The sequence below is a fragment of the Vipera berus genome (genome assembly GCF_964194415.1).
Source record: "Vipera berus genome assembly, chromosome: W".
Taxonomy (NCBI): domain Eukaryota; kingdom Metazoa; phylum Chordata; class Lepidosauria; order Squamata; family Viperidae; genus Vipera; species Vipera berus.
In genome coordinates, this window is record NC_138210.1 from 51988023 (window position 1) to 52003701 (window position 15679).

Below are 15679 nucleotides of genomic sequence, written 5' to 3' on the forward strand. Positions count from 1 at the left end.
ATTTAGTCGCCATTCTTGTCGCCCCGAAGCTTCTGGAGCACCTCTCCAATGGCCCTGTCTTCTTTGGGCCGCGCTCCTCCCACTGCCTCGCTGTAAGTACGCTTTGAAAGTTCCATAAACTTCTGCTGGTCTTGTTCTTTTATTTGTTTTGCTCTTTTTAAAGCAGCACGCGTCACCCTTAGCTCTCCAGCATCAGCCAACAAAGTTGTAAATTGATCCCTTCCAGCACCATCCTCCTCTGTCTGGCCATCTTCAGCCTCATGAGATTTTTCTTCACCAGATCCCTTTGCCGCTTCCAAAAGTGATAATGGGGTTGCTTTTAAAACATTGTTGTAGAAATCACGCGCCTGTGCCACAGTAACCAGACGGTATCTTTTACCTTCATACATCGCCACCAGCCCAACTGGAATCTCCCATCTGAACCTTATATCACGTTGCTTAAGTTCCTGCACGATAAATGCAAAGTCCTTTCTTCTCCTTAAAATCTTTGGAGGGATTTCCTTTAGGACCAAAACTTCTTGGTCAGCAACCACTACTTTAGTGTCGTAGGCAGCTTGAATAACTTCATCTCTGATTTCTCTCTTTGTAAAGTAAACCACCACATCTCTAGGTAGCTTCCTCTGTCTGGCAATCCATGAGTTAACACGAAAAACTTTATCCATACATCCCTTTATTTCAGATGCTGGCTGACCCAATACTGCTTCCAGGGCTTCAGAAATCAGCTGCTTTAAATCTTCTTTAATATTTTCTTTTAAGCCTCTGATTCTAACAGCATACTGCATCTGGTGAAACTGAACAAGGCTTAACTCTCTGTCCATTTTGTCTCTTAAGTCTTCATTCTCCAATACCTTTACTTCTAGTACAGCATTTTTTTGAGTCAAATCTTCCACTTTTTCTTCCAGACCTTGCACACATTCAGCCACACTTTCCACTGTAGACAAAATGTCTACCCTCATCGCACTAAATTTCTCTTCCATCCTCTCTTCTATTCTCTCCTCCATTTTTGCCAATTTATCACCCAATGTTACTAAAATTACCTGGGCATGTTTTTCAAGGGCATCTTGTAAATCCTTCGATGTCAATGCAGCAGGAGGAAGCAAGGTTTGCAACGATGTCTGTTGCACCGGAGAAGTTCCAGCACTCCGAAGAGTTTTTGAGGGAGGTTTAGCCGCCATCTTTTACTTTCACTTATGACGCACTTTCACTTTAAGTTTAAAAAGTCCATTAAGCTCGAGAGTAAAAATAAAGATCCTCTTCACCTTTTCCTCTTGTACCGCTCTGCCTGCTCCTTTTATTCCAGAGTCTTTCCTTTTGGCAGGGGTGGTCGTAAACGCCTGGCTCTGCTCCAAGAAATCCGGAGCAGAGACGCTGACCAGCTGGGAGCAACCCAGGCTACGGGGGAGTTCGATCCTTCAGCCGCCCAAGCTTTAAACTCAGGCGGCCCCGGAGAACTCGACCCCTACCTGGGCCTCACCCCCTCCTCTTCTCCCGAGGAGGGGGCTTCAAATTCACCCGAACAGCTGATCGGCGCTGTTTTGGGTGAAATCTACACAGCTGAGCTGCGGGCAGCCCGAAAAGGCTGTCTCCGGCGCTCCGCCGCCACCGGAAGTCCGAATTGACATTCTTTTGAACCTATTCTGCTCTAGCAAAAAAAAAACCCCAATTGAACAGAAAGGCAAGGCGATTTCTTCAAATTTCGTTTTTGTTTGGTTGTTTTTTTTTACAAATGGGGAGATTGCTCTGGTCCTTGTGAGGTCACGCTGCTGCTTATGGTTTGCAGTACTTTCCCCTAGCCTCGTTTCATTTTGCCTGGGAAGCAAGAATTCTGACCTTGGTCCCATCGTTTCCTGTTCAGATGGAGCCAGACAGCATTCTGACAAAAAAGGGTGGGGCAGACAGAGATGAGAACTTTGGTTTTTAAATCTGATGACAAGACATAGCACGGACATTAAAGAACTTAATGAGTTTTTTTTTAATTGAGAAAAACACATCTCATTCAACTGACCAGTTGGAGCCTGTTTTGAGGATGCTCTGTCTCTCAAGTAGCTATTTAGATTTTATTGACCCCTTGGAAATGTCCACAATTGAAAAAGTAGTTACAAGCCTATTACAAAATCTCTGGGAAGCACACCGATGATCATTATGCTCTAGAAATAGCTTAAAACAATCCTCTTGTATTGGCCTGGTAAATACATAATACCAAGAACTCCATAAAAGCCAATTCAGAATACAGAATAACAGAGTTGGAAGGTTGCTTAAGAAATGACTATAGGTTTGTTAAGATGGAGGTACCAAATGCAGTAAGGATTGTGTGATATACAACAACCCCAGTTTGGAATTATAAGTAGGCAGAAGCTATTTTTTTCCCCTTTTACATTCAATTTGTCCGATTCTCTAAGACTGCCTGGACAAGTCCCTGCAGTTTTCTTAGCATGGATTTTCAGAAGTGGTTTGCCATTGCCTCCTTCCTAGGGCTGAGAGACTAGGACTGGCCCACAGTTATTCAGGTGGCTTTGTACCTAAGATTGGACTAGAACTCAAAAGTCTCCTAATTTCCCAGTCTGGTGCCTTAATCACTACACCATAGCTATCTCTAGGAGTGGTAGAAAAGACCTTTTAAAAAGTCTACCCCTGGTCTCTTTTAAACTAGATAAACTGGGCACAGGATTGAATTAGGCTAGTCCAGGGGTAGGCAACCTCGGCAATATGCTGACTCAGGAATTCTGGGAGTTGAAGTCCATGAGTCATAAAAGAGCCGAGGTTGCCTACCCCTGGGCTAGTCTAAAGAAAAGAAAAAATAGGGGTGACATGATAGCAATATTCCAGTATTTGAGGGGCTGCCACAAAGAATAGGGGGTCAAGTTCTCCAAAGCACCAGAGGGCAGGACAAGAAACAATGGTTGGAAACAAATCAAAGAGAGAAGCAACCTGGCATTAAGGAGAAACTTCCTAACAGTGAGAACAATTAACCAGCGGAACTACTTGCCTCCAGAAATCGTGGGCGCTCCATCACTGGAGGTTTTTAAGAAGAGACTGGACAGCCACTTATCTGAAATGGTATAGGCTCTCCTGTTTGAACAGGGGGCTGGACTAGAAGACCTCCAAGGTCCCTTCCAGCTCTATTCTATTCTAGGCAAACATTGGGCAGTCAGCAACCCTTTACTTCTGAAGAGGTGGCAATTTCAGTGTTGAAGTAGTAATCTGACTATAACTTCCTGTTATACTTGGGCAGACTTTCCATTCCTGTTCTAGTTAGTCTGGATCGTGCTAGTTAATTCAAGCAGAGTATAACATTTCAAAGCAGAAATGTGACTGGAAGAGCTGAAGCGCAATCTATTGTCCACATGTTTTCAATAGTTAGTCCTCCACTTAGGACCACATTGGGTTGGGCCAGGAATCTTGGTTCTTGAGTGAAGTGATTGTTAAGCGAGATAGCATCTGACCGCTTTGCTCAACGCCCACAATCTAATGTCTCCCAGTTGCAGACATTAAGCTGTGCCAGGGAGAGGACATCAGCCTCACACCACACCAAGGAAGTTTAGACGCTCTCCCTGTCCCCATCAGGGAGAACGATGGCGTTTGTTAGCATTTTCATCAGATTTGAGGTCGGTTCCTCCAGCATGAGAGATTTTTTCTCCCTGCATAGAAATCCTGCAATGCGCGAGGGGAAATGGGTGTTCAAATCCAGCAACCTTTCCTGTCAGCTTCCCCAACGACTTTTCTGGGGAAGCCAGCAGGGAAGATTGAAAATGGAGAGTGCAACAATTTTATGACATTTCACCGTAGCCATTTTACAACGGGCAGAACTGCTTTATGGGCCTTAAACCACCCGTTCAGAGGCTATTAGTTAGTTAAACCTATAACATTTGTGGGTAAGAGAGGGAAAGCAATTTGGTACAGGTAGTCCTCGACTTATGACCACAATTGAGCCCAAAGTTTCCGTTGCTAAGCGAGACAGTGAATTTTACCCCATTTTACAACCTTTCTTGCCAGAGTTATTAAGTGAATCACTGCAGTTAAATTAGTAATGCAACTGTTAAGTGAATCTGGCTTCCCCATTGATTTTGCTTGTCAAAAGGTTGCAAAAAGTGATCACATGACTCTGGGACACTGCAACCATTATAAATATGAGACAGTTGCCAAGCGTCTGAATTCTGATTACGTGACCCTGGGGATGCTGCAATGGTCGTAAGTGTGAAAAACAGTCATGTCAGTTTTTCCAGTGCTGTTGTAACTTTGAACAGTCACTAAATGAATTTTTGTTAAGTCAAGGACTACCTATATACTAAAGTAAATGCTGAATAGTCAACACAACAACTGAGAATTTACACCGGAAAAAGGGGGGGGGGGGTAAACTGGAGAGTTATATTAGTGGTATAGCATGGTAATCAGTTTGGTAGGCATGTGTCAAGGTATGCTAGTTATTTAAGCACAACGGTTAAATAACAAAGGAGAATATTAATATTTATTGTAAACGGCTAGAGTGGCAATATGATTTACTGTTCCTATTCTCCAGTTGGGCCTGGAGTAAGTCTACAAAAATCAATTTCTCACCTTTCTGAGACCACAGATGAAATTCAAAAACCTCTTATAATCCTTTAGATTGAAAGATTGGATATAGGAATGTGTTAATTACACCAGAGAGGATTTGGCCTATCTTCAACTATATCAAAGGATTTTTTTCTCTGGCATCTGAGAAACGATTAGCTATGTGAATATGATTGATAACAATGAGCTATCATTGTTCTGTAGTGTTTAAGGAATTAATCTTGGAGAACTGCTGCCTCACTCTTCAGTTAAAAAAAAATCATAATTAATGTTGACAAACTAGCCCAATGGAAAAAAACACCCATCCATGAATTTTTAATAGAGTAGCCAAAAGTATAAATCATACTGGTCTATTGAATTGCAATCTTCCTGGTCCCACATCAAGATTCTGAAAGAAATTGTATACAGAACTTAAACAGAACAGGGGCATTCATAAAAATGTTCTTACTTAGAAATCATTTGCACGATGGAAGCTCCGCACTAGGAAAGAAGTTTTTTTTTACTTCCCAAAACATGGAAAGAAAGTAGGATGCTATTTAGTATTCAGCTTGGAAGTCACCACTAGGAAAAAGAGGTGCTAGCAAATTTCTGTGAATTCACTCAGAAGAAAAAGTAACCGTACACTGCAAATTAGTGTGTGTTCAAAAAAAAAGAGGAACACTTAATTCAGTAATGCAATGTACTACTGCTGACTTACAGTTTTTCATTTTTCTGTATTTTACATGCAAATTTGTTTTGCATTTTTCTCCTCTATAAGACCAGTTATTGCATATCTATGCCCGCTCACACCCATAAAAATGAGAACACGAAACAGAAATTATTAGTCCAACATGTCAAATGCACCAATGCGCACATTGCCAATTGTTTTGAAGACTCATTCCTCTTAGTTGATTTTTCATCTGCAATTTCCATTGCAGTATTGATGCAGCAGCAGATGGGGGCCTGTTTGATTAATGTTTTTAGTAACTAGGAAATTCTTTGATTAATGTTACTATAGATTTAAGATGTCTTTGAAGTTGCAAAGCAAGCTCCTCATGAGGAATGTAGAGTCTGATAAGAACTGCTTCAAACTTGTCAAAGACAAGGATTCTCTTCTATTGGTACAAGGACTTGAATTTTAGTTACTTGCAAGCTCGTCATACTGTGAGAATCCTACCTTCTGAATATGAAGGTGAGCATTAACAAGATCCTATCCGTACTAAGAATATTATGGGATGATATGGAATATTACACGCTACATACTAAAGTTACTGAGCAAACATGCAACAGAGATGTGTCAAATGATGTTACTTAACGAAAGAACTAATTCCAAACCCAACATGTTTAAACTGAATAGAAAGTTATTTTTTTTACGTTTCTAAGCTGCTCCTCTCTGCTCTTGGCTGAGGTGCCTTTCCTTACTTGTGTACTGTACTTAAGAGAGATTTTAATCTACCTTTCCAGTTTAGGTTCTGTTTGGGCAAGGCACATCGAGCGAGTGGATCTGTCGGATGTATACAGCTAACAGTTTCATGACGTATTATTGGGCTGCAACTTCCATAATTCTCAGTCATTCCGAGCCAATTTTGAGAATATCTCACCTGTGTAAAGTTCACCCTGATAGGGATAGTTCTCTTCTTCAGCTAAATCTCAACAGGGAAAGTCTTTTGAAATCACTAGCTCCCCCCCCACACACACACACTCCAAATCTTTAGCCATATTTTCAAACAATTTTATGAATGTCCTTGCAACGTAGTGCTCCTCCCTATTTCCTGGCCAATAGAGTAGCATCAATAAGAGCTTCCAGTCAATGCCTTTGCCCTTCCTTACCATGGCCTCACAATATAAAAAAATACAGCTCAATTTAAAAAAATCTGCTGAAATGAGGACAAAGGGCTGCGGTTGCTCTGATTTCTGCAGGAATGGGAAAGAGCAGAGGGGCCAGAAGATGGTAGGGTGCTGAATTCTCCCCATGGGAAAATGCCAGACCCACAGCTTCAGGCTGGGTCCAACAAGATGGGCCTAGTACTATTTCAACTGTTAAACCATTTTTGTTTAAATAAATAAACTTTAAATAAAGACAGCCAACCAAGAAAAAGTGAGCGCTAGTTCCACCTTAGGAATGAAAAAAATCACCTAGGTGACTGGGCCAATCACATTTTCTCAACCCAACCTACCTCACAGGGTTGTTGTGGATAAAATAGGAGGAAGGAAGATTAGGTACGTTTACTGCCTTAGTTATAAAAATAATAAAGGTGGAATAAAAATCTAATAAATAAAATGTATTTGTAGTATCTTTATCCAGTCATGATCATCCTCTAATAAAAGTTGTGAGACATATACACGCAGCACATAATTAGATGTGGCACACTGTCATCATATTGAGGCTATGCTAATCTCCTCCACCTTATTAAAAATATAAAATTGTGTTTCTCTTCAGTAATAATATCAGAGTTCCCATATATGGCCTGCAAAATTCCAGATGAACCCTAACTTTTATATGGGGTGACCTCTGGGTGGCAGCAAAGGACTGGTTTTCTGTATCGCCTTCTTGCCGCCATCTAGTGGTCCTTTGGAGTTTTGCAGGCCGAAAATGCTTGGCCGCCCGTGATCATCAAACATTCTTGACCAAGTAAGCAATGTAATAGATTGGAATCAAAGAAACATTTCCATACCGTTGCCAAGAAACTACATGAACTTTATCAACCGGAAGTCAAACTCAACTGGAAGACATTCTTGACTTTACCCTGAGCGGCATAATATCTTGCCGGATGATACGAGGAAGTTGGGAGAGGGGGGGGGGAAAGGAAGAGGAACGGGAAGTGCACAACAGAAAAAGCACCCGGACGTTTTTTTACAGTACACATACCATTTAAAAAAAGTGTACTTAAAAAACTCTTCGCGATTCCGTTTCCTCATTTCCGGCGCTGTGTCCCCCTTCTTTTAAAATCCGTCCTGGAAGGAAGACATCTTCTTTTCCACGTTACCTTACAACATTAAGCCGCTAGCTATCAATAAATACACGCCTATATGTGCACACACGCGCAAGTCAGGCGAGTCGCTTTAAACTCGCAGGGGTCTTCAAACTTGGCCCTTTTATGACTTGTGGACTTCAACTCCCAGAATTCCTCAGCCAGCATACGCTGGCTGAGGAATTCTGGGAGTTGAAGTCCACAAGTCATAAAAGGGCCAAGTTTGAAGACCCTTGCTTTAAAGAGCCAAAGTCGCTCCGCCTCCTCCCACTTGCGTCTAAGGGAAGGAAGCGGAAGTGACGTGATGGGCTTAGTAGTTAGTGGAGAGCCGGAAAGAGGGAGGGTTAAAGGCTCGGGCCCGGGAGCCAGAGGGAGCCGCAGAGCAGCTGCTACTGTCTCCGCCGTAGCTGCCCGGACCCTCCAGGTACGCGCGCGCGCGGGGGTGGGGGTGGGGTGGGGGTTATCGCGCGCATGCGCGAGGAGCCCTCTTCTCTGCCTCCCTTCGACCCTCGTGACGGGGCCGCCGGGGGAAAGTTGGTTGCCATAGAGACAGGAGTTCGGGAGGGCCGGCAGGGCCGGCAGGGCCGGCAAGGCGGTGGGGGGGGGGGCGCTGCCGGTGAAGCGATGCCTCGTTGGGGAAGCTGTGAGGCGCCGGGGCCGGGGCGCTCCAGCCAGAGTGTCATGTCGAAGAGGGGCAAGCTTCTTCTTCTCCACGAGGGCGAGGAGAGGGCAGAGGTTGCCGGCTCGGGTGAGGAGCGCGGCGGGCTCTCCATGGTGGTGGCGGGGCTCAGGGGAGGGTCGGTCGGTCGGTCGGTTTCATTGCAGGGAGGCGGCCGGGAGGCTTCTCTGATGGGTGTCGCCTCGGGAAGTTAAGAGGAGGGGATGGATATGGCGTGTCGGGGGAGGGGGGGGCCTTGCTATGGTAAAGGAGGGAGGGGGTCCTTCCTTATGCTGCTTCCTCTTCCCTCCCCCCCCTTCCCTCCCCCGTATTGTGTTAAAAGTCGTGTGAAGCAACAGCCTGGCCCACGGGGGGGGGGGGGTGGAAAGATTGGGTTGAGGTTCCTTCTGACGCCTTGGGCTTGATTGATCGCCAGCATAATAATAATAATAATAATAATAATAATAATAATAATAATAATAATAATAATAATAATAATAATATAGTAATAATAATAATAATAATATAATAATAATAATAATAATAATAATAATAATAATAATAATAATATAATAATAATAATAATAATAATAATGATGTTGGAAGGGACCTTGGAGGTCATCTAGTCCAACCCCCTGCTAAGGCAGGAAACCCTATACCATTTCAGGCAAATGGCTGTCCAGTCTCTTCTTAAAAACCTCCAGTGTTGAAGCATTCATCACCTCTGGAGGCAGGTTGTTCCACTGGTTAGTTGTTCTAACTGTCAGGAAGTTTCTCCTTAGTTCTAGGTTGCTTCTCTCCTTGACTAGTTTTCATCCGTTGCTTCTTGTCCTGCTTTCGGGTGCTTTGGAGAATAGCTTGGCTCCCTCTTCTTTGTGGCGGCCCCTGAGCTTCACTGGTGGGGGTGGGGGTGGGTGAGGGGGAGTCTTGATATATCACACCCGCATTTACTTTCTCTTTTCTTCCCCTTCTCCCCCCCCTCCCTTGATAAGGCACCTAAAAAGTTCATGTGGCTTTCTCCACCGAGAAATTTATGAACTTGGTGCAGTGAGCTTTGCTTCCTCCTCTCCCGATTTCTGGTGCTTCTCTTTTAAGGAGGTTGAATTGCTCTTTTGCTTGGGCCATATAGGCTTAGGGACGGCCAAGGTGGTGGCGTGTGCCAACTCACCTTGACAGCACCGGGTTTTTGGAAGGCTGTGAACCGAAGGGAGCTGGATCAAGCAGTATTATTAGTGTTGCACAAAGGACAAAATGAACAAGCGCTGCAGTTTGCAGGAACCTGTTGAATATTCTATGAGCTGGTTTTTTGTTTTTTTTAACTTCAGCACAGTAATTGGTATCCCAGAAACTGCTTAGCTTGGCTCTACAAGGTGTGTTTCCATTTCTTTACCAAAAGTGTAGCTTTGCTGTAGTCCACTGGGAAGATTTGAAGAAATCGTCTTGCATTTTATCCGTTGTTTAAGTGGGCTTCCTGAGTGGTTTGGTTGTAGTGTGAAAGTATCGTTGCCTTGGAAGAGTGAGGAAGATTCTCAGGGATGACTCACACCCTGGACGGTATCTCTTTACTCTCCTACCATCCGTACCAACAGGCTGAAAAATAGCTTTTATCCGTGGGCTGTTAGGCTTTTAAATGGGACATAATCGTATGCAGAATTGACTTGGGAGGCCGGTGTGTGGTGAAGTTGGTTCACATGGTGTGGTAGGATGGAGGGTTTGTTGTCACTGTGTGTTGGGGGCAGAGAGCACGGGGGGGGGGAGGCTCAGCTAATCTCAATGTACACATGTACTTTGACAATAAAGGTTTTTTATTATTATTATTTATTATTATTATTATCTGCCTGGCTATACTTCAACACAATTTCATTCTGCCTGTCTTGGTGTTTCTCTTTTGTTAGTTTCCAGTGAGGAGACTGTAGATGAAAAGATACCCATAACTGAGATTTTCCTGTAGTTTATTAGGAGTTGTTTGGGGATGGGGAATTTCTTTAGCTTCACCTTGCTTTCATCAATATTACAATCTTAAGAATATACATGTAGTCCTTGACTTAAGCTTTCATTTACTGACGGTTCGAAGTTACACCAGCACTGAAAAAAGTGACTTTTGACAATTTTTCACACAACTGTAGCAGCATCCCTCTGTGGTCACATGATCAAAATTCAGGCATTTGGCAATTGGCATGTATTTCTGACAGTTGCAGTATCCCAGTCAATGGGGACGCCAGATTCACTTAACAGCCATGTTACTAATTTTAACAACTGCAGTGTTTCGTTTAACAGCTGTGGCAAGAAAGATCGTAAAATGGGGCAAAACCTAACAATTGTCTCCCTTAGCAACAGAAATTCTGGGCTCAGTTGTGATTGTAAGTTGAGGACTACTTGTAGTGCTTAGTTGTGGTTTGCTCTGGTCTGGAAACCTTTTGAAGAAGAATCTGTGTGCTCATAGAAAGTCTGGGCGCAACATGTTTATCCATGTGTTTGTCCACACATGTAACTGACAACATTTCCTATTTTTACAAGGGGGGGGAGAGATGGCTGAAATCAGTGACCTTGACCGTCAGATTGAACAACTGCGGCGCTGTGAACTCATCAAGGAGAGTGAGGTCAAAGCCCTCTGTGCAAAGGCCAGGCAAGTGTTTGTAGATTTCTGAGCAGTAGCTGCTTTTATACTGCAGCATGCAGCTGATGATGTGAAAACAATTCCAGATAACACAACTCCCTTTTCCTTCCAACAGAGAGATCTTGGTGGAAGAAAGTAATGTCCAGCGAGTAGATTCCCCAGTAACAGTGAGTAAGGGTTTGGGGGGAACGCTTCATAATACCTTAGACTGGTGTGACATCAGCAGTCAGGCAAACTTATTTTTTTTTATCCTTGATGCTTTTTCCCCCAGGTTTGTGGGGATATCCATGGCCAGTTCTATGACCTTAAAGAGCTATTCAGGGTGAGTACTGAAACCCACTACTTCCACGCTGCCTTCTGCTGCTTTTTGCTTGTTTTCTGTAGACTCCCTAATTTTATGAAGTAACCGTTTCGTGTGTTCCGTGTCTTCATGCGTCAGGTGGGTGGCGATGTACCTGAGACCAACTATCTTTTCATGGGAGACTTTGTTGACCGAGGCTTCTACAGTGTTGAAACATTCTTGCTGCTGCTGGCACTCAAAGTAAGGAAAGTCCTGATAAGTTAGCATTATTTTTCCCCCTTTTTATTTAAAAGTCAATACGTGTTGGCAATTATGCAAGTTTGGCTAATACCTCTTTAAATCTGTAGGCTAAGCTAAATGGATCCACTTCTTTTTACAGGTCCGTTACCCGGACAGAATCACCCTTATCCGTGGCAATCACGAAAGCAGGCAGATCACCCAGGTCTATGGGTTTTATGATGAGTGCTTGAGAAAATATGGCTCTGTCACTGTGTGGCGCTATTGCACTGAGATTTTTGACTACCTCAGCCTCTCTGCCATTATTGATGGCAAGGTGAGTATGCAAGTATAATTCTTGAATCATGATGAATTGTGGATCTGAAGGAGATCAGATTCTAATTTGAAAGACTTACTGTCTGAAAAATAGAGGGGGGAGGGGACAACATTTTACTTGCCAGGAGATGTAATTATGGGCTAATCACTGGTGGCATAGGGCTGATTCAAAATGAATGTTTTCTCTTAATTCAAATCCAGCACTCGATTGTTTTTAATCAATTGCATAACTGAATATCGGAGACTGTAAAGGGGTAGTGGGGCACATAGATATTATGTCTCTGTGGTAAGGTGATCAGAGAAAAAAAATGACAGTTTAAAGATGGAGGGAGATCCATGATGTATATTGTATAAGTGTGTCTTTTCTGTTCAGATTTTCTGTGTCCATGGTGGCTTATCCCCATCCATCCAGACGCTGGACCAGATCCGAACGATAGATCGCAAACAAGAGGTCCCTCATGATGGCCCCATGTGTGATCTTCTATGGTCTGACCCTGAAGGTACAGCTATGAGTCTTTCTTTTTTCTGTTCGTGCAAATATTAGGTCGATAGTAGACACTGTAATGGCTGAAGTTGTGTACAGGTTTGGTGGATTCTGATAGGAATTGCACATGCCAAAAGTAGTGTTGAGGAGTATTGTGTTAGTAATTCTGACTCAAAATTATAGTAGAACGAAAAGAGCTAGTTGGTGTTATTACATACCCTGATGAGATTGAAGTAGTTGAAGAGAGACCGCAGCAGATTATATCCCAAGCACATTGCGGTAAAGTTAAAGGTTTCCCCTGCCTAGCCATGTCCAACTCTAGGGCACGTTGCTCATCTCCCTTCCTTGGCCAAGCAAGCCAATGTTGCTGAAGAGAGTTTCCATGGTCATGTGGCCAGCATGACTATGTGCCTAGGTGTATAGAACACTGCTACCTTCCCACCAAAGTAGTACCTATCTGCTCACATTTGCATGCTTTCAAACTGCTAGGTTGTCAGGAACTGGGGCAGGAATGGGCACTCACCCCATCACGGGGTGCTCAGGTCTCAAACCCCAGGCTGTCGGCTTTCCAGCTGACAATCTCAGCATCTATAACTGCTGTGCCATTGTGCCCCTACATTGCGGAAGACAGATATAATAAACATTGCGTGGATTTGCAGTCATCAGCAAATCAAATCAAATGGTAAAACTTTGAAGTCTTCCAGATAGTCAGACATTTTGTATCTCCCATCGTTTCCTTCCCACTCGCAGAATTATTGTTGAAGAAGATTTTGTAAAAGGGAAAACAGACTTGTATGGTGGAATATGGGTGGTGGTATGAGGTGTTCTACAGAAGGGGGGGGTCTTCAAACTTGGCCCTTTTTTATGACTTGTGGACTTCAACCCCCAGAATTCCTCAGCCAGCATGCCTGGCTGAGGAATTCTGGGACTTGAAGTCCACAAGTCATAAAAAAGGGCCAAGTTTGAAGACCCCTGTTCTACAGTGTCTCCTTGTCAGCTGATCGGCTTTCTTCTATTAGCTTGCAAGACCAGATGTTTACTTTTCCTAGCGTTTGCCTGCCATTTGGGTTCCCGTGTTGTCGATATTCTCTTCCTTTGCTCTTCCTAGACACTACAGGCTGGGGGGTCAGTCCTCGAGGTGCTGGCTATTTATTTGGCAGCGATGTGGTAGCGCAGTTCAACGCAGCAAATGACATCGACATGATTTGCCGGGCACATCAGCTGGTCATGGAGGGTTACAAATGGCATTTCAACGAGACCGTTCTTACCGTGTGGTCAGCCCCCAACTATTGCTACCGGTGAGAAAATTGCCACAGGGTATGCCTGTGAAGAGGAAGAACTGTGGGATGGGGAGAAGGAGAGGGAGATTGAAATTAGCTGGAGGTGTTGTCCAGGGATGTGTGGCATGGATAAAACCTGAAAACACACACATTTGACCTCCCTTCTCTCTTCCAACCACAGCTGTGGGAACGTTGCAGCCATCTTGGAACTGGACGAACACCTTCAAAAGGAATTTATCATCTTTGAAGCAGCCCCTCAAGAAACCCGAGGCATCCCATCTAAGAAGCCTGTTGCGGACTACTTCCTGTGAATGCTGCTCCTCCCTCCTCCCCCTTGTGCGGCTTCTGTTTCCTATTCTGGACGGAGCGGTCAGCTTCCCTTTCAGCCTTTGGCAGGGGTTCAGCTCTCTTCTTTCCTTCTCTCCCTTACCTTGGCCCTCGCCCAATAAATTCTCCGTTCTGGACCCCTTAGACTGAATTAGCCATCTTTTCCCAACATTGCTGATTCCTGGGCAATCCCTAGCATTGCCATAATTGGTATATTCCCCACCCCACCCCTAAAAAAAAACACCACACACGTTTCTTAGGATTTCTACCTGTGGAAAAACCTGGAACTTTGTCAGCTCTTTCCATGAAAAGAAGGATCAGCCCAGGAACGAAGAAAAGTTGTAGCTCTTTAAAGTTCTCTAGTTTTGTAGAGAAGTCACTGACCGATTTCTTGAGCAACTGTTGACGGGGCTTTTCTAATGAAGCAGCATCTCCCAGCTGGTGCCCTCCAAATGTATTGGCCCTAAAACTCCCTATCGTCCTAGCCAACCTGGCCATTCTGAATTTTAGATGATGGGAATGGTAGCATAATCCAATCTGGAGGACACTTAATTTAGAGAAGGCTGTTTTAGAAGAACTGGAAGTTATGGCTTAGAGAATCTATACATTACAAAGAACAGGATTCAGAAATAAGGAGAAGCCAGCTTGATCAAAGAATATCTGATCTTGTTAGGGGAGCTAATTATCTGGATTAATTCCTCCCTCTCCTGCCGGGTCACTTAAGATGCTTTTTGCTTTTGCTTTTTGTCAGCTGACCTTGGGACTCCGTGGTTTTTGGCGCCACTCTGAAAGACTGAAGCAAAGAACAGGAAGTGCTTCAAACTCTGCTGTTTTGGGTTGCTGGAAGACCTACAATGCTGAGGGGTTCGGGGCACTTCATTCTGTAATTTGCTTCAGTTATGCGGAATAGTTTTTGAGCTAATACAGGAAGTCCTTCCTTTGTGCTCCACCGCTCCTGATTCCCACTCTGCTCCTTAAAAACTATATGGCCAGTGGAAGACGAGACTGTCCCCAGCATACTATACCAAAAAAAAATCCTGATCTTGCAAAAAGATTTTTTTTTTTTGTGGTCACTGGAGGATCCAAAGGCTCTCTGGAATCCATTCAGCTTTGGCGATGGGTTTATTAAATCTTTTATTGGCGGATCTGGTTCTCTTACTTCTTCTCCTTCTCCCCGACTGTGGAGATTGGGACCACATCATGCTAACGAATTTGGCCAATGGGGCATGTTTTCTCTCTCCTCCCTCTGCTCTTGTGCCCCTGTGGGGATGAGGTAGCCACACCTGTCATCCCAAGGCTGACGTCTTTCCCTTCCCTTCTTTACCTTTATTCCTGTGAAGGAATGTGCAGTCCAGGTATCTACTTAGAGTTAGAAGGGGGAACTTCCTGCCATCTCCCATGATCTGTCTCCTGCTCTAATTTTATTTTGTTTTCATTTTGTTTTTCCTATTTACAACTTTTAGATAAAAAATAATAAAATTAAGAAAAATTGAGTCTCTTGTACCTTGTGTATTTGCACTGCCACATCATTTATAAATGAGTGCTACGGAAATGTCTGCAAATATGTCCTGTCTTATGATAGTTAATTTCCTAATTAATTTGATAGTGGCTGAAAAAGGAGGATAATTTTAATATATTCACTTTAGCTGCAGGTGAACATTAGGAGAATTTGCATCCTCTCATCAAGCCAGATGGGATCTGCCAGCTATGGGATTTGGTTTTTAACACCTGATAAATATATATATATATTTTAAAAAAGCAAGTTGCCAATTCCTATGGTGCCCTACCACATGTACCACTGCAATATCAATGCTAAGATGACACATTGTGCAGACATATGTAAGAATGTGTACTTGCATGTTACTCTTTGTAAGATGTTTTAGAAGGAATAGCTAAAGCATAGCCACCACTTAAGTCAGGAAACTGAAGAGAAATTTTCTACTTGGGAAGTAATTGAAAAA

General features: G+C 43.5%; 1 protein-coding gene and 1 long non-coding RNA gene across 2 annotated transcripts; one reads left to right on the top strand and one right to left on the bottom strand.

The window, feature by feature from the left end:
- Window positions 1-4836: 4836 nt before the first annotated feature.
- LOC308676516 lies at window positions 4837-7274 on the bottom strand. The gene is made up of 2 exons (XR_014028305.1): window positions 7203-7274; window positions 4837-4936 (listed from the first exon to the last, which is right to left on the bottom strand). It is a non-coding gene; the product is annotated as an uncharacterized lncRNA (long non-coding RNA).
- A 566-nt stretch (window positions 7275-7840) lies between these two features.
- LOC308676499 (serine/threonine-protein phosphatase 4 catalytic subunit) lies at window positions 7841-15207 on the top strand. The gene is made up of 9 exons (XM_081342322.1): window positions 7841-7922; window positions 10675-10787; window positions 10894-10941; window positions 11046-11096; window positions 11214-11315; window positions 11455-11628; window positions 12001-12127; window positions 13220-13409; window positions 13573-15207. Exons 2-9 carry the CDS (start codon window positions 10686-10688, stop codon window positions 13700-13702), a joined length of 924 nt encoding a protein of 307 aa, XP_081198448.1. The 5' UTR covers window positions 7841-7922; window positions 10675-10685; the 3' UTR covers window positions 13703-15207.
- Window positions 15208-15679: the final 472 nt, after the last annotated feature.

Excerpts from the sequence above, each read along its gene's own strand:
- LOC308676499 (XM_081342322.1), top strand. The coding sequence starts at position 10,686 with ATGGCTGAAATCAGTGACCTTGACCGTCAGATTGAACAACTGCGGCGC. Across the intron at positions 11,097-11,213 it reads ACCTTAAAGAGCTATTCAGG|GTGGGTGGCGATGTACCTGA; the intron begins GTGAGTACTGAA and ends TTCATGCGTCAG. Across the intron at positions 12,128-13,219 it reads TCTATGGTCTGACCCTGAAG|ACACTACAGGCTGGGGGGTC; the intron begins GTACAGCTATGA and ends TGCTCTTCCTAG.